This window comes from Erythrolamprus reginae, chromosome 1 (genome assembly GCF_031021105.1).
Source record: "Erythrolamprus reginae isolate rEryReg1 chromosome 1, rEryReg1.hap1, whole genome shotgun sequence".
NCBI lineage: Eukaryota > Metazoa > Chordata > Lepidosauria > Squamata > Dipsadidae > Erythrolamprus > Erythrolamprus reginae.
Genome location: NC_091950.1, coordinates 155,720,192 through 155,746,091, shown reverse-complemented (window position 1 = coordinate 155,746,091; position 25,900 = coordinate 155,720,192). Strand labels below are relative to the sequence as shown.

At 39.8% G+C, this 25,900-nt stretch overlaps 1 protein-coding gene across 3 annotated transcripts in view; it reads right to left on the bottom strand.

Moving 5' to 3' along the window:
* The window catches only part of PTPN4 (protein tyrosine phosphatase non-receptor type 4), a 136,952-nt gene that overhangs the window by 4,480 nt on the left and 106,572 nt on the right, over positions 1-25,900 (bottom strand). For all 3 annotated transcript variants that reach the window (XM_070730088.1, XM_070730070.1, XM_070730077.1), the window contains exons 19-26: positions 24,258-24,414; positions 20,021-20,187; positions 12,728-12,818; positions 12,587-12,648; positions 12,167-12,313; positions 9,814-9,942; positions 4,572-4,720; positions 2,964-3,099 (exon numbers count right to left, since the gene is read on the bottom strand). In XM_070730088.1, coding sequence (XP_070586189.1) covers positions 2,964-3,099; positions 4,572-4,720; positions 9,814-9,942; positions 12,167-12,313; positions 12,587-12,648; positions 12,728-12,818; positions 20,021-20,187; positions 24,258-24,414 — 1,038 coding nt within the window. The remainder of the gene's footprint in view (positions 1-2,963; positions 3,100-4,571; positions 4,721-9,813; positions 9,943-12,166; positions 12,314-12,586; positions 12,649-12,727; positions 12,819-20,020; positions 20,188-24,257; positions 24,415-25,900) is intronic.

Genomic DNA, 25,900 nt, shown 5'->3' with positions numbered 1-25,900 from the left:
GTTCTTAAGTAGAAACGTTCTTAAGTAGAAGCAATTTTTCCCATAGGAATCAATGTAAAAACAAATCATGCGTGCAAGCCCATTTGGAAAGAAATAAAAGCTTGGGATTTGGGTGGGAGGAGGAGGAAGAAGAAGAGAAGGAGGACAGTCGCTGCCGAAGGAAGAAGGTGAGGTAAGGGGAATCAAAAAAATCCAAAACTTTAAGGCTTTTAAAAAAAAAAAAAAAAAGAGGGACTCTGAGACGGCAAGGAGCACACGCCTCCCATACACCCAGCACGAGGCTGCCTCCTATACACTGCGCCAGAGAGAGAAACCCAGGGGGAATAGCAGGAAACTGGCCGGACCTTCATGCGGCTCTCAAATTTCCTGGGAAATTTTTCTTGGCTCGGGTTCTTAAGTAGAAAATGGTTCTTAAGTAGAGGCAAAAAAATCTTGAACATCTGGTTCTTATCTAGAAAAGTTCTTAAGTAGAGGCGTTCTTAAGTAGAGGTACCACTGTATATTTAAATTCAAGTTTTAATGCACAGTTCTGGCTTTATTTGAAACAAGTATACACCTTGATCCAGAAAAGTATGTTAGCAAGAATATTTTCACCCATAGATTTCTTCTACTGAATGTACAAAATTATGTTATGGAAAAGAAGAAAAATATCTGAAGTGCCCAAATAACATTCTTGGCAAATCCAAGGCTATGCAAACAGAAAATTTTTAATGAAGACACTGATAAAATCAAGTGTACCATTCTGTAATACATGACTGATAACTGTTTTGAGAAAGAGAACACAAGATATAAATGATATAATTACTGATTTTGTATTTAGGAGGAGTCTTTTCCTCCTAAAACTAATAGTTAATCAACATTATCTAGTAAATTCTTTGAATTAAAGCCTATACTTCTATGATGACATGGTATGCTGTGCCAAATACTATGAACATAAAGGAACACACACCACAAGAAAAGTGAGTAATACAAGCAGTCACTCATGCCCTCATCACCTCGAGGTTCGACTACTGTAATGCTCTCTACATGGGGCTACCTTTGAAAAGTGTTTGGAAACTTCAGATCGTGCAGAATGCAGCTGCGAGAGCAGTCATGGGCTTACCTAGGTATGCCCATGTTTCTCCATCACTCCGCAGTCTGCATTGGCTGCCGATCAATTTCCGGTCACAATTCAAAGTGTTGGTTATGACCTTTAAAGCCCTTCATGGCACTGGACCAGAATATCTCCGAGACCGCCTACTGCCGCACGAATCCCAGCGACCGATTAGGTCCCACAGAGTGGGCCTTCTCCGGGTCCCGTCAACTAAACAATGTCGGTTGGCGGGCCCCAGGGGAAGAGCCTTCTCTGTGGCGGCACCGGCCCTATGGAACCAACTCCCCCCGGAGATTAGGATTGCCCCTACTCTTCCTGCCTTCCGTAAACTCCTTAAAACCCACCTTTGTCGTCAGGCATGGGGGAATTGAAACATCTCCCCCTGGGCATGTTTAATTTATATATGGTATGCGTGTGTGTATGTCTGTTAGTATATGGGGTTTTTTAAATCTTTAAACATTTTAAAAACTGTTGGTTATTTTTGATTTGTTGTTACATGTTGTGAGCCGCCCCGAGTCTTCGGAGAGGGGCGGCATACAAATCGAATAAATAAATAAATAAATAAATAAATAAATAATATATATTTTTCAATTGTGTGCAGAAAACTATGTTGTCAGTTAGCAAACATTTTTGCTTTTAGGAGATTATAGTAATCTACAATGTGAGATACATAGTTTTTTAAAGATTAAATTCACCGGAATATAAGAAACTGACATGTCTTCAAATGTGAAGTCTTGCTTAATATGCTAATATGCAAAACAGAGTTGCAGATCCATGGTGGGAATCCATACAAACAAAAGCAATACCCCATGTTTGCACCTGGGCTTTTCTGCCTTCATATGTCTCTTTTAAAAACTACTCAACTGTTAGAAGAATGTGGTATGAAGCAAAGAAGCTGAAGCAAGAGGGAGAACTGGAAAAAATTCAAATAGATCATCTTGGGTAAAGAGACATTTCCCCCACTTGCATCTGCTGTCTTAAGACAGTATCTTTTTACCATATGGGATTGCTTAATTAGGAAAAACTTTTCGACTATTTAAATGCAAATCTGATTGTGCAACTGATTTTAACATGATTTATTATTTCAGATGGTCTTTTCTTGAAGAGTTAAAACTCAACTATCCTGGAATGTAGTATAAAACAACTATACATAACTTATACCCAGGGGTGGGCTGCTGCCCGGACGGGGGGAGGGGGGACGGACGCAGTGGGGTAGCGAAAATGGAGCTCCATCTCAGAGCACCCAATCTGCACTGAAAGATATTGAAAGAAAATGCAGGGCGTCCTGCATAAACCATGCCCACAGTGTGGTAGTAAAAAAATGGGTAGCCCTTCACTGCTTATACCAGTAAGACTTTGGTCTTATGTAGAGTTGCACAATCAGCCAGCTGTTTGACACTTTTATCTACTTATCAAGACCTTCTCAAGGACCTGGTGTAGGCAGACATTGTCTGATAGTGTTAAGGGTATTGTCACAGCATGTAGGTTGTACCAGGTAAAGCTGCCTTCTGCAATTTTCAATGCCAATGGTGTTCAGGTTGTTTTGGAGTTGTGTCCAAAGCACCTACTACTAATGGTAGTATCTTTACTTTCTTTCACCATCAACTTTTTACAAATCTTTGTATTTTGTGAACTTTTTCCAACTATTTTAACAACCACTGTGATTTACTTAAGAAAAACATTGCAAAATCAGGTGCAATCACGTGATGCTTCATTTAACTACTGCAAACCTCAAAATCCAATTTTCTAGTCACTGTTATAGTCAAAAGTTGAGAACTACCTGTATACTGCACTATATCATTCCCTTCAAACAGGAAATTATGGTTCCTTGTATGTTATCAATAATAGTTTATTCTGTTTAGCAACTTACAGGTGTTTGGATCATCATTGCCCTTTGATCTCTCATTGTTCTTACAATATCCAAGGGATAAACAGGTTGATTACATTCAATAAGACACATTGCTGTTTCCATAGTAATAAGAACTCCAGTTCGTCCAATCCCTGCACTGCAAAGGAGAGAAAGGTTGTTATTTTAAAATTTAATATTTTTAAAATCTTTAAAATATTTCTATAATTTACAAAAATCACCACTGCCTATGGAGATTCTCAGTCATCCAGGTCATAGTTGTCCCAAAAGTGTTTTTTCAAAGAAAAACAAGAAAGTCCAGTTGTCACTTGAAAAAGCACCTTGGGAAATAAATCACCACTGAAAATAATTTGGTACACCTTTAAGTAGATTACTTTGGAAAATTTACCTTGCAACTCTGAAAACTAAACACTTTTTAAAAGTACAGTCATGTTGAGAGTTCCATTATCTATTTTAATAATGACATAATTTTACAGTAGCTAACATAATCAACCATAGTAACATTCCTGCACATGGTTCCTTGTGCAGAAACACCTGTTAGATGAAACCTCTTCCAGGCTTTCCCATTGGTTGCCATTCTTATTTGCATCACCCTGCTGTGCAAAAAAATCCATTCTGAGGGTGTGGTTTTCTGTTTTTGTTTTGCTTTGCTCCAAGGAAACTAAACCCTCTTCAAATTCTTTTTTTCCCAGTTGGAGGTATGGAAGGGGGAGGGAAGAAGGGACATAGAGCTTGGACTCCTGTACAGTTTGCTTCATTTTGTGGATGTTATTTTTTAAAGAAAGGAGCAATTGCCCAAAGACCTAGGCTAACAATAGTATTGAGGGAGGGGGGAGGTTGCTGCTTTTTTTATTCTGAGAAAAAATCAACAAAGGCTAGAAAGAGATCCAAGGAGAAACAGGGCTGAGCAGAGTGGTGCACTTTACTTCGGCTCACCTTGGTTGAAACCTTTCCCTTTAATTCCTGGAAAGTTTTATTCTGCAGGTGGTAGCTGAGATGGCATTTTGGCACATCCTCACTCTGGTGCTGCTTGCCATCCTATAAGGCAGGCAGGCAGGCAGGCTACAGGGTAACTAAAAGGGCAAAGACCAGAAATAGGCAGATGGGGGAAATTACTGAAGTTCAGGGATGGGAGGGATCATGACTAGTATGACTTGGGATGGCTACTTGTTTAATGAACCAGGCTTCTTGTTTAACAGTGGTAACAGGGAGTAGCAAATGGCCATCCGTAAATAATAGGATCACATGATATCTCACCTTATGACCCCATTGCTTAATGACAGAAATTCTGGTCCCAATTGTGACCAAAGGCTGAAGGTTATCTGTATCCATTGCAACACAGGATATTCAAAAGTAACCAAGAAACATATTATTGACTATTAGCTATTTAATTGTTTATCTCAATGTCATCCTAACTTTTTTGTGTCCTACATCATTAATCAAAACATTACACAGTGAAATAATCTTATCAGTTAAAAGCATTAGAAAAGAGGCCTCAGGAATTTCCATAATAGCTGCCTTGAGTTCTCGGAGAGGGGCGGCATACAAATCTATATTATTATCATTATCATTATCATCATCATCATCATCATTATTATTATGACAGAATACCTGCAATGAACAACAATGGGTTCTTCTTTCCCAGCCCTTCTTTTCCGGACAAGACATACAAAATCTAAGAAATCACTAGAATCATCAGGAACTCCATGATCAGGCCATGCTACGTATTGGATCTGAGTGAGCGGACGATCTTCATTTTTCTATTGAGACACAATATTTTCTTTAAAATAAGCGTTCCACATTGTCCTAAAACATACTTAACTTTTGAAGTAAATTCTGCACCAGTGTTTTAAGTTATTAACATCATGTGACACATAATGACATGACATGAAATGAAAAGCAAAATCATGGAGCAGATAAGGCAGAGATTATAACAATTGTAAACTATAGAATTGCAAAACCAACTATATGCCTTGGGAAAGACCTTCATCAAAAGGTCTGTTGGTTGGATCAAGGAGGCAGTGCTGGATTGGAAGTAAGCCATTTTCAGGTTTGGATGGGCAACCAGAACTACCAAGGGCACGTTGAAGGATCTGAAGGCAAAATGTCTCTGTGCTCAAACAGAAAGGCACGCCTCTTTTCAGATTACTTTGCTGGGCGGCATGTTTCTCTGTCCACAGGTTGAAAGCAGTGGTGAAATCCAATTTTTTTTTACTACCAGTTCTGTGGGAGTGGCTTGATAGGTGTGGTGTGGCTTGCTGGGCATGGCAGAGGAACGATACTTGAAAATCTCCATTCCCACCCCACTCTGGGGCCAGCCAGAGGTGGTATTTGCCGGGTCTCCGAAATACTTAAAATTTCTGCTACCGGTTCTCCAAAATCTGTTAGAACTTGCTGGACTTCACCCCTGGTTGAAGGCCTTTTCCATCTGTTTCAGATGGGAAGTGGATGAACAGAACAGGCCCTTATGGATAATAGTTTTCCTCACTGTTTATGAAACAAATTCAGTGATTTTGTAATGCTTTGAAGCAGAGCATTTCCAAAAACATTGAATGGGTCATTGACCTTCGGTGAGATAGGGATTTGTCTATCCTGAGCATATGAAGACAGATTCTGGCGGACTGAGGGGATGAAACCTAGTAGAATAGGTCAACGGTCATGAAGGTAGTCTCTATAAACAATGTGGTACGCTAAGAGCACGGCAAGACATGAAAGACGCCCTGGTCACTAAGAGAAAGGAAACTCTTGACTGCAAACCTCCACTGCCTTGTGGCTACATCCATCATTGGTAAAGGTTTCAGGAGTAAACCTTGAGGTATAATTTGGAACCGGAGCCCTGGAAGCAGTTTGTGACTGTGTACAGCCATGTTCTGATAACTCTTGTGACATAGCTGGAACCAATCGTATTGGCCTTTGCCATTCCATTGGATTATTTCAGAGACAAGGAGAGGGGAGAATCTGCTACTTGGGTAACAGTCTATCCTCCATACTTACCTACCCAGGCTTCGTGCTCTGGGGAGTCCAAAGAATGATATCATGGTCTTTTGAGACCGAAGGATGCCAATACAATGCAAATTACTGTATATCAGTCAATTATTACAGTAGCCACAAGACCATATGAAGTATGTTACATCTTAAAACTTTTATACAGTAGAACCTCAAGATACGAACCCCTCGTCTTACGAACAACTCGTGATACGAACCCGGGGTTCAGCAAAATTTTGCCTCTTCTTACGAACTTTTTTCGAGTTACGAACCGGCGTTCGGAGACTGCTGGGAAGCCGCGCGGCTGTTTTAAAAGGTAACAGCCGGGCGGCGGGGTTTCCCAGAAGCCTCCCGAACGCCGGTTCGTAACTCGAACAAAGTTTGTAAGAAGAGGCAAAATTTTGCTGAACCCCGGGTTCGGTTCGGGAGGTTGTTGGGAAGCCCCCCAGGCCGGCTGTGACCTTTTAAAACACCCGCGCCGCTTCGCAGCTGTCTCCCGAAGCCGAATGCGGAAGTTCGGCTTTAGCGTTCGGCTTCAGGAGACAGCTGCGAAGCGGCGCGGGTGTTTTAAAAGGTCGCAGCCAGCCTGGGGGGCTTGCCAGCACCCCTCCGAACCCCGAACTTTTGCCGAACTTCCGGGTTTGGGGTTCGGGGGGGTGCTGGCAAGCCCCCCAGGCCGGCAGCGACCTTTTAAAACACCCGCGCCGCTTCGCAGCTGTCTCCCGAAGCCGAACGCGGAAGTTCAGCTTTAGCGTTCGGCTTCAGGAGACAGCTGGGAAGCGGCGCGGGTGTTTTAAAAGGTCGCAGCCGGCCTGGGGGCTTGCCAGCACCCCCCCGAACCCAGAACTTTTGCCGAACTTCCGGGTTCGGGGGGGTGCTGGCAAGCCCCCCAGGCCGGCTGCGACCTTTTAAAACACCTGCGCTGCTTCGCAGCTGTCTCCCGAAGCCGAACGCGGAAGTTCGGCTTTAGCGTTCGGCTTCAGGAGACAGCTGGGAAGCGGCGCGGGTGTTTTAAAAGGTTGCAACCGGCCTGGGGGGATTGCCAGCACCCCCCCCCGAACCCCGAACTTTTGCCGAACTTCCGGGTTCGGGGTTTGGGGGGGTGCTGGGAAGCCCATCAGGCCGGCTGCGACCTTTTAAAACACCCGCGCCGCTTCGCGGCTGTCTCCCGAAGCCGAACGCGGAAGTTCGGCTTTAGCGTTCGGCTTCAGGAGACAGCTGCGAAGCGGCGCGGGTGTTTTAAAAGGTCGCAGCCGGCCTGGGGGGCTTGCCAGCACCCCCCCGAACCCCGAACGTTTGCCGAACTTCCGGGTTCGGGGTTCGGGGGGGTGCTGGGAAGCCCCCCAGGCCGGCTGCGACCTTTTAAAACACCCGCACCGCTTCGCAGCTGTCTCCCGAAGCCGAACGCGGAAGTTCGGCTTTAGCGTTCGGCTTCAGGAGACAGCTGCGAAGCGGCGCGGGTGTTTTAAAAGGTCGCAGCCGGCCTGGGGGGCTTGCCAGCACCCCCCTGAACCCCGAACTTTTGCTGAACGTCCGGGTTCGGAGGGTGCTGGCAAGCCCCCCAGGCCGGCTGCGACCTTTTAAAACACCCACGCCACTTCGCAGCTGTCTCCTGAAGCCGAACGCGGAAGTTCGGCTTTGCCGTTCGGCTTCAGGAGACAGATGGGAAGCGGCGCGGCTCTTTTAAAAGGTCGCAGCCGGCCTGGGGGGCTTCCCAGCACCTCCCCGAACCCCGAACGTTTGCCGAACTTCCGGGTTCGGGGGGGTGCTGGGAAGCCCCCCAGGCCGGCTGCGACCTTTTAAAACACCCGCGCCGCTTCGCAGCTGTCTCCTGAAGCCGAACGCGGAAGTTCGGCTTTGCCGTTCGGCTTCAGGAGACAGATGGGAAGCGGCGCGGCTCTTTTAAAAGGTCGCAGCCGGCCTGGGGGGCTTCCCAGCACCCCCCGAACCCGGGTTCGGGGGGGTGCTGGCAAGCCCCCCAGGCCGGCTGTCACCTTTTAAAACAGCCGCGCGGCTTCCCAGCAGTTGCCGAAAGCCGTTTTTTTTGCGGGGGTTTTTTTGGTTGCACGGATTAATTGACTTTACATTGTTTCCTATGGGAAACAATGTTTCGTCTTACGAACCTTTCATCTTACGAACCTCTTCCTTGCACCAATTAAGTTCGTATCATGAGGTATTACTGTATATGAAAACTGAAGAAACTAATAAATGAAAAACATATATCTAATTTTGAAAGGCCCTTCAGACCACACATAGTCTATACTTATAAACACAAGTGGGATTGGAATTTCAGTTGCTAAGTGACACAGTTAACTGAGTCATCACTTAACAAAAATTGACTTTGTATCCATTTATATTGTGGTTGTTAAGTGAATCATTGTAATAATTAAGCAATTCACGCTGGTTGTTAAGAAAATCTCGCTTCACCAATTTACTTTTGTTTGTCTAGAGCCAGATGGGAAGGTTGCATATCATGACTTCATGAACGCAAGCTGTGACAAACCATTGTAAATGGGAGCTGGTTGCCAAGTATTTGAATTTCTTTTTTTTAGGGCTATCATGGCTCTGAAGTCTGAACTGTCATTAAATGAACAGTCATAAGTCAAAGACCCCCTCTCCCTATGAGGTCCTGGTTATAGTTTTTTAGCTTATGTCTAAATCTATCTCTTTATTGCTAATATTAATGTGCTTTTCTTGTTACTGATACTATTGATAGATTTGTTTAAACGTCAGCATTTCTTATTCTTTAAAAAATATTTTTGCAATAAATAACAAAATAATTAAAAACTAATCTCTGATAATGTATTATTTATTCCTTTGTTTGAAATAAAATATTAGCCATAATATGCTAATGCTTTAGAACTCTCTCCATTGTGACAAGGAAGAAAAAGTCAAAATGTTATGGAAGAAACAAAGTTATATGGTGAGTTGACGTCTAAGAGAAACACTAAAATAATAATCAAGAAGTAAAGAATACCCCAGTCACAGAATCACCAACTCAGATAAACAAACTGACAGTAAATAACAGGCTAATAAGGAATTAGCCAGACCATCCCACCAACACTGACAGTGCAAATAACTAGTATATAAATGAGAACCAACTCCAATCCTTTCTAGAAGTGATGATGTTACATAATTCGGTAATGAAAAGTCTGTAAGAAAACAACCAAATTCAGAGAATACCAAGGACCCCACAGTTCAACCAGGAGCTATATATATTCTCTTCCTCAGTTGCATTCAATTAATGGATTTCACAAAATTGGATCAATTAGACCAGTGATGGCGAACCTTTTTTCCCTTGGGTGCCAAAAAGTGTGTGTGTATGCATGTGTATGAGTGCCCACATCTATAATGCAATGCCCCTCTTGCACATCCTGCCCCCTGCAAATGCATGTGCGACTCTCCCTGTCTTGGCCTCATATCCCAAAACAGTGGTGGGAAGGGGGAAAGCCTCTCTTTCCCAAACAGGGCTGGGAGGGGTGGAAAGCTTCACTTCACCAAGTGGAGCTGGGAGGGGGAAAAGGCACGTTTCCCTAACAGAGCTGGGAGGGGGGAAAACCTTTCTCCAAATGGAGCTGGGTGGGGGGGAACCTCCCTTCCCTAAGCGAAGCTGGGGGGTGGGGGGAAGTCTTGTGTACTCAATCAATGCTGGAGTGGAATCTCCAGAGATCTGGGAAGGCACAGGCTGTAGAAGGTGAGGAAAAAGCATGTAAGTATCTGACCCGAAAATCAGCTGGCCGGTGGGAGGCACATGCACAGTGGAGCTGAACTGGTCAACAGCTCGCATGTCTGAAGAGAGGGCTCTGCATGCCACGTGCGGCATACGTGCCATAGGTTCTCCATCACAGAGTTATACTGAATGTCTCACCTCTAAGTTAAATAATGTCATCTCTCTGAAGACATAGGCAGGATTTCCTTCTTCTGAATGACAGGTGACTTGGAAATTCCCATATAAAGAGCTTCCACCAGGCTCTGGCCAGTATTGATGACATTTTACCTAAAGTCAACAGATTATTATTATTTCTTTTATGGTTCATCACACAACCAGCTATATTCAGACAGGCTTTGGTATTTTTATCCACTTTTTGAATCCTTCCCAGAGGCCTGGCTAAGGTAGATTATATTGTTTGTTGGTGTTAAAATTATCAGGATGTAAGCATTTCCAAGTAAAGCTGCTTTTTGCAAGTGACTAATGATTTTGTCAATGTTGTTGTTGTTGTTGCTATTATTATTACTACTACTACTACTACTACTACTACTGCTGCTGCTGCTGCTGCTGCTGCTGCTGCTATTAAAAAGGTTTCTATACACAAGTAGTCCTCAACATAGAAAATAACTGAGCCTGGAATTTATGTTGATGATGCAGGTCACTTTTGGAAACTAATGGTATAAAGTAAAAAAAAAAAGGTATATAGTAATGCATTTTTATATTCTTCAGATGGCCAAGCCTAGTGATAGCCACGATACATTTGGTTTAATCGGATAAAATTCTTTCACACTTTATATAAGCACATTTAATATAGGAACATTTGCTTTTCAATCAGTTGGAAACTAACTGGCATTATTATTAAGCATCCTCATAATACTCTCCCCCCCCCCCCTGTTTCTTAGCATTTTCTTGCAAGTGCAGAGTTAGTGTGTGTGTGTGTGTGTGTGTGTGTGCGTGTGTGTGTGTATGTGAACAATATTGATCCATTGATTAAAACACTGGCTTATTACCCAAGCCTGAGCAACTCATGGGCTCAGTGTGATTGGTCCAAAGTCAATCAGACTGCTTTCATGCCTAAAGTGTGGTTAGAACTCATAATCTACTGGTTTCCAGCCTTGTGTCTTCATCTCACTACACCAAATTGGTGCATCATCACAATACTGAATTTGATATCACTAATTTGTTCACTTTGCAACATGTTGCTCAAAGCAGTTACTAATAAATGGAAGGCTTAGGCTTAGCATAATGTATTACCAAATACAGACTGTACAGTAGTACTTCTACCTAAGAACACCTCTACTTATGAACTTTTCTAGATAAGAACCGCACGTTCAAGATTTTTTTTGCCTCTTCTCAAGTACCATTTTTCACTTAGAAACTCGAGCCTCCGAAACTGTAACCGGAAAAGGCAGGGAGAAGCCTCTGTGGGGCCTCTCTAGGAATCTCCTGGGAGGAAACAGGGCCGGAAAAGGTGGGGAGAAGCCTCCATGGGGCCTCTCTAGGAATCTCCTGGGAGGAAACAGGGCCCCCACCCTCCCTGGTGTTTCTCCAATCACACGCATTATTTGCTTTTACATTGATTCCTATGGGAAAAATTGCTTCTTCTTACAAAGAACCTGGTCACGGAACGAATTAAGTTTGTAAGAAGAGGTACCAAGGTACAATCTTGAAAAGGTTAAAAAAAAGCAGACAACTAGTCTTAGCCCCCACTAAAACCTTTTAAAAATACAATAATATTTATTGTTTTTCTAAATGCTGTCAATAACTAACTCAGTACACTTTCTAGAGCAGGTTAAAGGGGGAAAAAGGCATTATCTTGTCATTTGTAAAAATGCCCTTTGAGAAAATATTATTTGAACATAAAAGCTGTAATATTATATTAGAAGAGTTCTCACAAATTAAAAAAAATCCTTAATTTTTTTTTATTCCAGTGGGAAAAAAAGAATATTTAATCAACTAGTAAAGCTGTAGCTAATGCAATGTCTTAAGATTACGTTTGTGAACTGACTGTTATCATATATTTTAGACCTGCACACCCAGAGAAGAAGCTTCAAACTAAGTCATAACTTGTTATTTTTAAAACTTATTCTTAAACCAAGAATTAGTTTCCATTTTTAAGACGTACTTAACTCAATTTATAATTTATTTTAATAATCTTCCTGGAAATGTACGGCATGAGTTCTCTTTTTCTAGTAGTGAATGTTTCTAAAGAATGGTCAGGGCATAGTTCTAAGCAGTATACTACAGCAATTTATCTTAACATGGGATCATGGCAAGGTAACATGTCATTTTTCCCTTTTAATATAGAGCTACGGCATACCCTCATAGCACTATTATAAAATGTGATCTATGCTGCACAATTTTACCTCATTCATTTTGAGAAAATTATTGAAAATGACCGACACCAATATTAATGAACAGTTCACTGACACAGTTTAAAAAGAACAAATTTCCAAATAAAAGCCAACCTCTTGGCATCTATTAGTTGCAAAAGTTACAATTGAGGACTTACTCTGCCCCTTTCCACTTGAGTGGTTAACATAACAACCATCGAGGAGCTTTGTTCCCAGGTCATCTGCCAAAAATCTGAGCAAGTGTTGGGCAAAGGACCTTGACAGGCAATGTATTTATTGATTATACTAGAAGAAGGAATTTCCATCTGCAAAAAAGACATTTGCAAACAAAACCATTTAGAAATGTCAAAACTTTACATGCTCTTAATTAGATCAAACTTCATTTCAAGAGAAGGCTATAAAATATATTAAAATATGTACAAGAGTTTCTGCATTTACAGTGAATGCAGGAACTTTACCATTGTGTAACTTATTGAAGTAAACAAAATAACTGTATCTACAGTTTTTACATCTAAAATGTTTAGCTCCTTTACCTTGGAAACAGAAAATAAAGAAAAAATATATAAAAGTCAACTCACATTTATATAATTTGCATTGATGTAATCATCATTAATGTTTAAAATGACCCGTGTAGCATCATCTGAAATAAAAGTAAATATTTAATTTTCCAAATGACAACTAAAGGCAATATGTTTACTTACACATAAAAAAGTACTTACAAGGCGAAATGTCTCTATATCTATTTTTGGAAATATTTTGAGGTAATTTGGCACAAGACATTGTCATCCCAGGCTTCTTCCTATAAAGTTGCTAAATAGCAACAAATGATAAAATAACAAAAACAGAATATCAGTAATGAGACAGCATGTGCAAGTAACATAACAATTCACAATATGTTCCTGCTTGCCTATATATTATAAAGTAGTATTTCTCTCTCTCTCTCTCTCTCTCTCTCTATCTATCTCTTTCTATCTATCATCCACCTACTTACCTATTTTTCTTTATTGCATTTAAATTGCACTGTAAGTTAAATACCTTAATTGTATGTAGTAAAAAAACCAATGCTTAGATTTTAAAAAATACAAAAATAAAAAATACTACCCATCGACTAAGCAATGCAGGTTGGCGGGGCCACAGGGGAGGGCCTTCTCTGTGGCTGCCCCAGCTCTATGGAACCAACCCCCCTCCCGATATCCATACATTCCCACACTATTGGCCTTCTGAAATAATAGGCTTTTGTTATTTTAATGTGTTTAGTATTAATATTAATATTGACTTCTTCTATTATTGTATTATATTGTTGTAAGCCACCCTGAATCTCACAGTCAAATTAATAAATAATAAATCATAATAAATAATATATTATCTCTTAAATACTGTACATTAAAATAATGAACTAATTTACATTCAAATTCTAATTCATAATATTCAGTCTATCTCATACTTTCCTCTCCCCATTCCCTTCTTTCTATCTCAGGGATTGTGGCGGTTTGCTTTTTTGGCTGGGTGCGATGGGAAAAAAGGGGTTTGTCCGGTTCATTTCATTTTATTTTATTTTTTGCTATATCTGTCTGTCTGTCTATCTTTCTGTTCTTTAGCTTTCCCGAGTCGCAAATGCCGAAATGCACCGACATTCTCCAAGGGTGAGATGGAAGGAAAATACCTTTTCCCCCAAAACAAAAGCAAACTTTTAGGATCGCACTCTTTTCCCCGACAGGGCGGATTTCTCTTAATCGGCAGCCCTAGTTGTGTGTATCCACGGGGCAGTTGACATATAAACCCAGATAGACAAGTGAGCCTCGGCTCTTGGGGACGTGGCCAGCTGGCTTAATTCCCAAACGCCGAATGAAAGCAGCCCTGGGCCTCGCGTGCTGCACGGTCCATGGGAACCGCCGGCAGTTCCCATGTGGGCTCTGCCTCCGCCAGGCTCATCGACGTGACCAGCAACACGCCGTTGCTGCGCTGACCCGCCGGCGCCTCAGCCTCTTCCGAAGCGGAGGTAGGCTCCTCATGGGCTTGCATTCCATATATAGCCACATCTGCAGCATGTCTGCAAGTCGAGCCAAGTGGGGGTGGGGCAACCAGGCTTCTTTTCTTGTGGGTTCAAAATAAAGCAGCGAAAAGTTTCGAACCCATAAGGAAAAGAAAATAAAAAGAAGTCCCTTCAACTGTCCCACGACTGAGAATCTTGCAGCAAACACCTACCATGCAGTTTGGCCGAATGGAGATTTAAAAAAAAAAATTATTCGGGACCCTGAAACCCCCACACTGCTAATTCTTCCTACCTATCTACCTGCCTACCCATCCACCCATCCATGGCTGCCTGCCTGCCTGCCTGCCTACCATCCATCCATCCAATCTACTGATGCCTCAATTAATTTTATTGGTTTCCATTTTTACAAGTTACCAGTAGCCACTGCATTTTCCACCCTCGATTTATACTGGAGTCAATAAATTTTCCCAGTTTTTGTGGCAAAGTAGGTGCCTCGGCTTATAATTGGGGCGACCTATACTCAAGTATATATGGTACCTACTTTCTTCCTCCTTCTCTCCCCTCTCCTTATCCTTCCTCCTCCTCCCCCCTTCTTTCCTCTCAACCTCTTTCTTCTCTTCCTCCCCTTCTAATCTCTCTCTTTTCTCTCCTTCTGTCCCACTTCCTCTTACACCTTCAAAATCCTTCCTTGAGTGGATAATTCTAATTCAATTACATATCAGACTGAAAAGCTACTCTAAATTTTAAATTTTTATAATCTTAGTTTTTACTTCTTAATGTTATATTCATTCTAATTATATTTTATCCTTAAGTATATGTTATTTATCTAATGCTTCCTCCTTTGTCTAATTTCATCTGTGTTACACCAATTGTTTCTCAACTCCTTTCATCCCATTCATTTTAAATTTAATAATTGAGTCTTTATCTATATTCTTCTTCAAACCAATTGTAAAATTTCACCCAAACATTATAAAATTCTGAATCCTCCTTATCTTTAATTTTCATAGTCAGTCTAATAACGAAAATAATGTTCTTCGGGTAATGTGCACAAATGCTCGAAGCTTGAGCAACAAGCTCTGTGAATTAATGGCCATAATATCTAGAGATAATTTGGACCTGGTTGCCATAACTGAGACATGGTTTAAGGATTCTAATGAATGGGAAATATCCATACCAGGATATACACTGTATAGGAAGGATAGAATAGAGAGAAGGGGAGGTGGAGTAGCCATTTATATTAAAGAAAGTCTAAAAACAACACTAATTCAAAATACGTGTCAAGATCTAGAGACTCTCTGGATTTGCATGCAAAATAAAGAAGGTTCTGTCATTAGAATTGGGGTGATCTATAGGCCTCCAGGGCAATCCGAGGAATATGACAACAAGATGGTGGATGAAATTACCCAAATGGCAGTAAAGGGAGATATTGTGGTTATGGGTGATTTCAACATGCCTGATGTTGACTGGAATATCCCCAGTGCCCTTACATGCAAAAGTAAGAATATAGTAGAGGCCTTTACAGGAGCAGCTCTGGCACAGCTGGTTAAGACACCAACTAGAGGGGAGAATATTCTAGATTTAGTTTTTACGAATGGGAATTGGGTTTCAGATGTCAAGGTGGGAGAAAATTTAGGTTGCAGTGACCATCTATGTTTGTGGTTTGATGTAAAAACTCATTGTGAGCAATCCTATAATGCAACCAAAGTATTGGATTTCAGAAAAACAAATTTTAATGCAATGGGAGAATATTTAGATAATGAATTAAAGGCGAGGGATAAAATGGCAGGAACGAGCATCCAGTGGACTGTATTAAAAAAGGCCATCTTAAAAGCCACTGGACTGTATGTAAGACAAATAACTAAAGGTAAAAGGAAGAAGAAACCGCTATGGTTTAGCAATGATGTAAGGGCTATAGTCAATGAAAAAAAGGCTGCCTATAGGAGGTATAAAGAGTCTGGAAGTATAGCTGATAGGGAGGTATATAAAATGAGACAGAAGGAGGCGAAACAGATAATATATGCTGCTAAAGCCTCAAAAGAGGAAGAAATTGCCAAATCTGTAAAGAAGGGGGATAAAACCTTCTTCAGATATATTAATGATAAGAAGAAGAAAAACTGCGGCATCACGAAGCTTAGTACCGGTAATAATACATGCATTAATGGGAATAAGGAGATCGCTGACCATTTCAATAGCTACTTCTGTTCAGTTTTCTCAAAAGACACCTTACAAAATAATACTATAGAGGGATATAGCATTGCTTCCAGCTGTACGGATTCAGCTCCAGTGATCTTAGAAGCCGATGTCTTAGAAGAACTTGAACGATTAAAGATAAATAAGGCAATGGGTCCAGATGGCATCCACCCCAGAATTCTTAAAGAACTCAGATCTGTCATTGCTACCCCCCTGACTGATTTGTTTAATCAATCCTTGTTAACAGGAGAAGTTCCTGAGGATTGGAGAATGGCCAGTGTTGTGCCTATTCACAAGAAGGGCAGTAGAGAAGAAGCTGGTAACTACAGGCCAGTTAGCTTGACATCAGTTGTAGTTAAAATGATGGAGACTCTACTCAAAAAGAGGATAAATCAGCACCTAAAAAACAATAACTTATTAGACCCAAATCAGCATGGCTTTACTGAAGGCAAATCATGTCAGACTAATCTCATTGATTTCTTTGACTATGTCACAAAGGTGTTGGATGAAGGTGGTGCCGTGGATATTGCCTACCTGGACTTCAGCAAAGCCTTTGATACGGTTCCACATAAAGAGCTGATAGATAAATTAGTGAAGATTGGACTTAATCCCTGGATAGTTCAATGGATTTGCAGCTGGCTGAAGCGTAGACATCAGAGAGTTATTGTTAATGGCGAGTATTCTGAGCAGAGTCAGGTTACAAGCGGTGTGCCACAAGGATCTGTTCTGGGTCCTATTCTTTTTAATATATTTGTGAGTGACATAGGGGAAGGTTTGGTAGGGAAGGTTTGCCTATTTGCCGATGACTCTAAAGTGTGCAATAGGGTTGATATTCCTGGAGGCATCTGTAATATGGTAAATGATTTAGCTTTACTAGATAAATGGTCTAAGCAATGGAAACTGCAGTTTAATGTTTCCAAATGTAAAATAATGCACTTGGGGAAAAGGAATCCTCAATCTGAGTATTGTATTGGCAGTTCAGTGTTGGCAAATACTTCAAAAGAAAAGGATTTAGGGGTAGTGATTTCTGACAGTCTCAAAATGGGTGAACAGTGCAGTCAGGCAGTAGGGAAAGCAAGTAGGATGCTTGGCTGCATAGCTAGAGGTATAACAAGCAGGAAGAGGGAGATTATGATCCCACTATATAGAATGCTGGTGAGACCACATTTGGAATACTGTGTTCAGTTCTGGAGACCTCACCTACAAAAAGATATTGACAAAATTGAACGGGTCCAAAGACGGGCTACAAGAATGGTGGAAGGTCTTAAGCATAAAACGTATCAGGAAAGACTTAATGAACTCAATCTGTATAGTCTGGAGGACAAAAGGAAAAGGGGGGACATGATCGAAACATTTAAATATATTAAAGGGTTAAATAAGGTCCAGGAGGGAAGTGTTTTTAATAGGAAAGTGAACACAAGAACAAGGGGACACAATCTGAAGTTAGTTGGGGGAAAGATCAAAAGCAACATGAGAAAATATTATTTTACTGAAAGAGTAGTAGATCCTTGGAACAAACTTCCAGCAGATGTGGTAGATAAATCCACAGTAACTGAATTTAAACATGCCTGGGATAAACATATATCCATCCTAAGATAAAATACAGAAAATAGTATAAGGGCAGACTAGATGGACCATGAGGTCTTTTTCTGCCGTCAGACTTCTATGTTTCTATGTTTCTATTCCTTTCCACACAGTCTATGGTCTTCTTAAGCACTTCTCTCTTGAAAGGTATTCTGTTCAATTTCCAATTTTGCGCATACCCTATTCTGGCAAATCTTACTACATGCACAATCAAGTATGTTTCTTCTTTATTACATTTTTCAGGCAATATACCTAATAGAAATATTTCTGGCTTTAAATCAATACTTTGTTTTAAAATCTTTTCATGTCTCTTTCACTTTCTGACTGGGGACCCACCAGCTACTTCTTCTGAAATGTTCATATATTTTTGGGGTTGGGAAATGTGGGTCCTAAACATATCCTGATGCTAAGCCTTAAAAGGCTTTATAAATTAAAACTAATATTTTAAGTTTTATTCAGCAGTTTATTGGTCCACAGCACAGTCTTGTGTTAGTCAATTCATGGGCTGCTATGTTATGGACTATTTTGCACCTTCTGGATAGTTTTTAAAGACAGCTCCAAGTACAATATCTTACAATAGTCCAGATGGATAGCGATAATGGCATAAAACACTGTAAGGTCCTCCCACATTAGATAGGCCATTATTGTAGCATTTCTCTGTTCCCTCCCATTCATCTGAACATATGTGGCCTTTTCCCAATGTCAGATATTAAAGAATAAACACATGAATAAAACTGAAAGTGAAAAAATACACTATCCACCTCTGCTTTAAAGCAGACAGTTTAGAATAGACCTAGGTAATAACTGATCTACATTTGCAGATCTACATTTCAATATGCTTTGTAATGGATACAGATATTTATATAGTTTTGTAGTAATTCTGTACTCATTGAATAATAACGTTCTTATTTTTTTCAATTGGGAATGTATAAAATACTAGCTAGGAACATTCCAAGAAATGTATATTTATTAAAAGTTTTATTTCAATCTGAAGACTTAGATTAATTGGATAGCTATCCGAAAAATAAAAATTTAAAAAATCTAAGAAAATAATTTAAATGAAACAATGCAAATTGTTTGAAAAGTATTCCTTAACCCAGCGTTTCCCAACCGGTGTGCCGCGGCACACTAGTGTGCTGCGAGACACAGCCAGGTGTGCCGCCAAGCTCCTAGGGAAAAAGGAGAGCTTAAGGAGAGCCCTGCCCAGCTGGAGATTCCCTGGCAGCACCAGGTAGAAGCCGGCAATGCAGCACCCTTTTCCAGTGCCGCGCAAGGAGCTGGGCATTGGAGTTTGGGGTGGGGAGCGATGAAAGTGCGGAGGCCGGCGCCGCGGCTGCCCCCACCCCCCAGTGCCTCCGTTCCCCTCGCGCCCCTGGCTTCTCGCCGCTGACGCCCGCCCGCCCGCTCGATCTGCCCCTTTCTCCAGCTCCTCCGGCGAGCGCTCGGAGAAAACCTTCTCACAGCGGAGGTCGGAGAAGGTTCTTTGGAACGTCGGGGGTGCGTGCGCTGCGCGCGCCCTATCCCCCAGCCAGCCTACCCGGAAAAGCTTTGCCGGCCTCCGCAGAGAAGGAAGAGAGAGAACAAGAGAGAGAAAGAAAGGAAGAGAGAGAAAGAGATAGCAAGAGAGACAGAATGAGAGAGAGAGAGAAAGAGAAAGAAAGAAAGAGACAGCAAGAGGGGGGAAGGAGGGAGAGAGAAAGAGAGCCAAAGAGAGAGGAAGGAAGGAAGAGAGAAAGAAAGAGATAGCAAGAGAGACAGAATGAGAGAGAAAGAGAAAGAAAGAAAGAAAGAGACAGCAAGAGGGGGGAAGGAGGGAGAGAGAAAGAGCAAAAGAGAGAGGAAGGAAGAGAGAAAGAAAGAGATAGCAAGAGAGAAAGAATGAGAGAAAGAAAGGAAAGAAAGAAAGACAGCAAAAGGGGGAAGGAGGGAGAGAGAAAGAGCAAAAGAGAGAGGAAGGAAGGGAGAAAGAAAGGGATGGAGAGAGAAAGAGGGAGGGAGAGAAAGAGGGAGGGAGAGAGAAATAGAGCGAAAGGGAGAAAGAGATATTTTTTTTGTCCAAACTCCCCCCCCCCCCCCAATGTTCCCCAGGATTTTGAAAATGTGAATAATGTGCCGCGGCTCAAAAAAGGTTGGGAAACACTGCCTTAACCTAGATTGAACCTGTGGCTTTTTTTTAAAAAAAATCAAAAATTCTCAACTAGAAAGAGCACAGACAACCACAAAACTCTTGAAATACTTTACTTACATCAAACTGAGCCAGGACTGTTCCAGTGATAAGCCCTTCTGCTAGTTGAAACATTGATTCTCTCAGAGCATTGTCATCCTGGTGAATTCCATCAAGTGGGGACTTGTCGGGTATGTACTGAAAATCTGGCTCACTTTCTAGCTTTTCTTCGACTACTTCGTAAACAGCTATAATAAACCGAAAGTAGCATAATTACTAAGACAAAGAGTTAAATTGTAGAATAGAATAGAATTATTTATTGGCCAAGTATGATTGGACACACAAGGATATATGGGCATATGATCTCAGTGTACATAAAAAGACAAGATACATTTGTATAGAATAATTTGTCAAGTGTTGTCAAGGTACAACACTTAATGATTGTCAGAGTACAAATAAGCAATCAGGAAACAATCAATATTAATATAAATCATAAGGATACAAGCAACAAGTTACAGCCATACAGTTATAAGTGGGAAGAAATGGGTGATAGGAATAATAAGACTAATCATAATAGCCTTAGTGAATAATTTGACAGTGGTGAGAGAATTATTTTTTTTAGCAGAGTGATGGCGCTTGGGGAAAAACTGTTTGGAAAAAAAATATTTAGGCAATTCTTTTGTTGAAAACACAACATTATAGTATAGTACTAAAAATCTAAGTATTGTGAATAAAATTAGGTGTGAGAACACTGATTAATTTTTGTTTGGATTTAAGTGGCACCTTTTTGTATACAGTATTTTGCTGCAGAAAACTATTAGCAAGTATCAGTAGAGGAACTTAGAAACATGAACTTCAAAATAACATGAGAGAACAGAAGTAGGGCTATTTTAATACTTTACATGAGAAACCAACAGCCTTTGGCTCTCTCCATCTAATAGCCAGCTAGCAGCATACTGCTGAACTTTTTGTCTAAACTGGTCAGATAAGAACTGGTGCTTGAGCTATTTATCCACCTTTCATCCCTACTTCCCCTTCTTGGCTATTCCATTTTAGACTGGAAACTGGGAGAAAGTGACTGATAAGCACTAAGCTAGACAGCGGAAATCTGTAAATCGAAGTCCTGTCTTAGCTCTGAAAACCAGCTGGGTGACTCTGGACTGTCTCTCAGCCCAACTCACCTCAAAGGGTTGCTGTTGTGGGGAAAATAGAGGAGGAAGGTGTGTTGGATATTATTACTGTATTATTATTTGTAAAAATAATATTTGTATTATTATTTGTAAAAATAATAAAGGCAGGATGCCAACAAACACATTTGTATATTATTCTTGACTGGTTTTTTTTTACTATTCTTGGAACTTAAAAAATGCTCCAAATAGGGTCAGTATCTACATCTCAGATATTTCTACAGGTGGGCCTTGATTTTGATCTGCAATCAAGTATCCTGATATTAAGAAACATGGGCTCTTTTTCAGCCCTTCAAAAGATTCCATATTAGGGTTTACTCATGAGTCACCACTATTCATCATGGAGCCTTCAGTTACTTCTTGAAACTTCTCTGCAAAGCAAAAATAAAGCTTACAAGATAAACTTTTGACTGACAAAACGACCTACATCATTTAGCCAGATGATTACTTTGTATCTAGACTCAGCCTTTATCCTCAGTTAGAAAAATACCAGAACAAACTAGACATCAATCAGGTTATCAGGAGATAACCTGATAATACAGGACACCAGAGTCTTTGAGAGGCTCCTTGCAGCCTTGCCAACTATGAAATCCAGATGACTCGGGGCTTGCTCAGACTAACTTCTGAAATTCAGAACAAGGCATCCCAGAAGGAATTATGGCCTAGTCCACTAGAAGAGCAGGTACCTCAGGTAATTACTCTCTCTATATCCTTATAATCTTGAAATCTGCTTCAGAGAATTCCTTTAACCATTTACAGTAGATCTAGGAATTACACATCTCCCATCCAAGATTTCAGCAGGCAAAAAGAAAAGATGTCATTTTTAATAGATTTCATGTATTATCATTTAACAATTATGCTCCATATGTTTCCTGTCTGAAACAGCATGAGTTTGACACTTATGAGCCAGACAATATTTATGCAAAGCAAGCATATTTTATTAGTACTGTACTGGTTAGAACAAAAACAAAACTGAAAAAAAAATGTGGGGGAGGAAATTATGGCTTTTGCTTTTTAATTTTCATTCAACACTTTCATTTAAACTAATGCTGCGTGTAGCACAGTTTGGCAAGTTAAAACAGAATACATACCGTAATCAACTTTCTTTCTAATGGCCACAATATAGAAAATAGAATTCAAATCACATACACAAATAATGGATTAAAACTATACTCTCTTGCTTGTTGACCTAGTGCAACAATTTCAACCAGCTTAGTTTGTTTTATTTCTCATTATATTTTTTTCTATTAAATGTTCCTGAGCAATAAACCAGAATTAAGTATCTCATACTCAGCCAAAAAGATGCCCCAATGGGTTACACAGAAGGTCATTAAGAAAATGTTATATTCATCTGGCTTAGAGAAAAAGTTAAAAATGAGAAACTTAAATGTAAAATGCACTGGTTCAGAGTATAAGTCATATTAGGTTCAATGAGGCTTGCTTCCAAAGAAATGAATCTAAGACAGCATTCTTAATTTTGGAACACTAACTGCCCAGAGCTAAAGCAGCTATACAAAGTAAAGAAAGATTTTTTTTCAAAAAGAGGAAATTTTGCCAAAATGAGGAAAGCATAAAGCTCTATAACTTTTATTAAAAACAATAAGATAAGCATACTGGTACCAATAATAAAAGAAACAATTATAAAAAGATCAGAAGCAGGAAATAGGCAAGAAAGGCAGTTCTCAGAGGATAATAACATTTGAATAAAATAATAAAAATAAATATTAGAAAAAATATATGGTTTGATGCATACAAAAATTTAAAATTTCTAGCCATTCATTTCAGTTAATATCACCAGAAGAGAATTAAAAATTGTAGCAAAGTGCTCCGGGAAAGTGAAACTTCTTCTTTACTGGAAAAAAAAATATTTCTGAATTTTTAAGGGGAAAAATAACTCATGAAAAGATACATTAGATATATGCATATTATTATTAAATGAATAAGCTGGAAAAGTTATTTCTACAGATGTAAGATTCTCCAAGGTAGCTTTAGATTCAGGCTGGGGGAAAAAGAAAGCTTATTCATGTATCGTTTCAAGGAATATAAATTAGAAAACTATGATGATAACTATGAACGCACATGGTTTTTCAAACAGATTAACAGAAGATATCTAAAAGAAAATATTTTTTATAGATAAGAGATATGGGATGAAGAGATAAATGTTTGTAACTTTAGAGAGGGTGAAGGTACTAAATTTGTTTACATTTGGGATAAAGGCTCAAAATAATTTCTTTATATATCTCTTTCCTCTCAATTATATTCTTACCTTTCTCTTTATTCTCTTTTTTTCATTATCTAGCACTTCTTAGTTTCTTTGTACTCTAAGTTTAGTTTGTATAGTATTTATCTATTATAATATTTTTTTTTAAATGTATGCAGTTTGTTTTCAAACTAAACAATTATTCCAAAATAATAAGGCATAAAATAAGGAGTCCATGTTAATTTTACTCCCCCTAGTTTTTGCTGACTATAGGTGTGTGTGTGTGTGTTCATCTCTGTTTCAGGTTCATTGAGTCTCCGAATAAATTTCAGTGGTCGTGTGGCTACCATGACATCATGGGCACTGTTACCTTCTCAGTGAAATGGTACCCATTAATTTATATTTGAATGTGAAGTGGTACATATTTATCTACTTGTATTTGCATGCTTTCAAACTACTACACTGGCAGCAGCTGGGGCAAGGACAGGAGCTCATCCCATAACGTGGCACCCAGGTCTCGAAACTGGCTGCCAGCTTTCCAGCCGACAAGCCTAGCATCTTAACCATTGAGCCACTATGCCACCCTAATAAAGCATAAAGATGAAAGTAAATTCCTTCTTATATTGTGTACATTGAATTAATTTGTCATATCTAGAATGTTTAACAGTCTCAACATGTGAACTAGCAGATTAAGACAATTATATAATGTTCACATAACTATTTAAACATTTTATTTAGTGGGCAAACACTGACTTGGCTGGTTTTTTTTAAATACAGAAATCCAGCTGATAATTTAAATTACATTAAAACTATGGGTATATAAGGATAGTAGCACTATATGGGTATATATGGACATCTCACAAATGTTTTAATAAAAGCATAGTACAACAGGGGGCGAAGAAGCATGCTTTGTATAGGTAAAATTACTCACCATTGGGCCGAACTAGAAGCACAAGTTCCCCTGAGTGCCGCTCACAGCTAGCTTTAATAAACATAACAACTTGATCGTGGGTGTGTTCTGATATATCCCTGCCATTAATCAATACAACCTGGTCTCCTTCATTCAAACGAGGGACACAAACATCTGCCTGCAACATAAAACAAAGTTATATCTACCGGATATGAGAAGTGCTTTTTCTTTTTAAATTAACTGCTGAAAAACACAAAAATGAAGATACTGTACTGAAAAATTAGATACAATGCTAAATCACAGTCCAGTGTACAAATGTCCATACTTGTTTAATAAACTTTTCCCACTTGGGTAGTTGTAGGAAAAGTTTTGGAAGCTTTCACTTTTTTTATCAATGCAGATTTGTAGCAGCATGTGAAAAGTAAAAGTATCAAATAATACTTTATGAAATCACTAACCATGATTTATCAAAAACTGATTGAACTACACTTATTCAACAATAGAAGCTTTTAATGTTTCCCTCATGGCTGTATTTGAAGAGGAAAAGCAGAAGAGTACACTCACTATCATAATATTAAATTATGTTCTTTAGAGTTACACATTTAAATAAAACATTAAATAATCCAGTTTATGTTGTATCAAAATAATAGTCACAAAAATATTACTTACTTGTTCATTATTTATTTTTATATTTATACATTGCCTTTTCAGAAAAAAGTTTCTCACACTTTAGATTATTCTAATAAATTCTAAAATATTTTTTTTGCTTAAGAATAAAATTGGGCAATAGAATAAGGAAATCTAGGTAGATAAGATGAATAAAAGAAAAGTCTAGGCTATGTGATGAACTGCCTTGTCCCATTAGGACAAGCCTATTCTACTCATGCCAGCAGAAGGCTTACTTTGGGCCCTATTGATCAAAGAACTCCAGCTACTGGGATCCAGAAGAGCTTTCTCTGCCATAGAGCCTGCATTTTGGAACATCCTATCCTGTAAAGTAAGATCTGCTCTCACCCTTTTATCCTTCCACAAATGCCTGAAAACCTGGTTCTGCTGGTTGACCTGGGGATCCAAAGGAGAAGTACCACACTGGAGGTGGTAGCTATAAATTGACAGCAAACTCACTTACCCCTTTGCTATCTGCTTCCACAGCCATCTATCCTTTTGGTTATCATATTAATATATTCTAGTTGTGTTGCTTTTCATGGTACTATTATTCTATTTCTATTCTGTTTATACATTCACTTTCTTTCTTTTTATTATAGTAAATCACTTAGAGTAGTCCCACAACAAGACAGATGGCAAATACATAGCAGCCAATCAGAACACAGAACACAGGGTGGGCCAGACAATGCCAGACCATGCTGACTGGTGGGACTGTGGGGGGGCTCCTCTGTGGCGGCTCCGGCTTATTGGAATCAACTTCTCTGGGAGATCCGCAAGGTGAATATAAACACTTATAGTATGTGAGGGGACCTAAATATATACAAATGTGGTCCGTGACTTACAAATGCAATTGGGATTGAATTTCTAGTAGTTAAGTTATTATGGTAGTAAATCAAAGCAACATGACCAGATTTTATATTTTTAGTGCTATCGTTATGTGAATCATCATGATTGTCAAGTGTATGGTCATTAAGCAAACACCATGGTAGTAAATAACT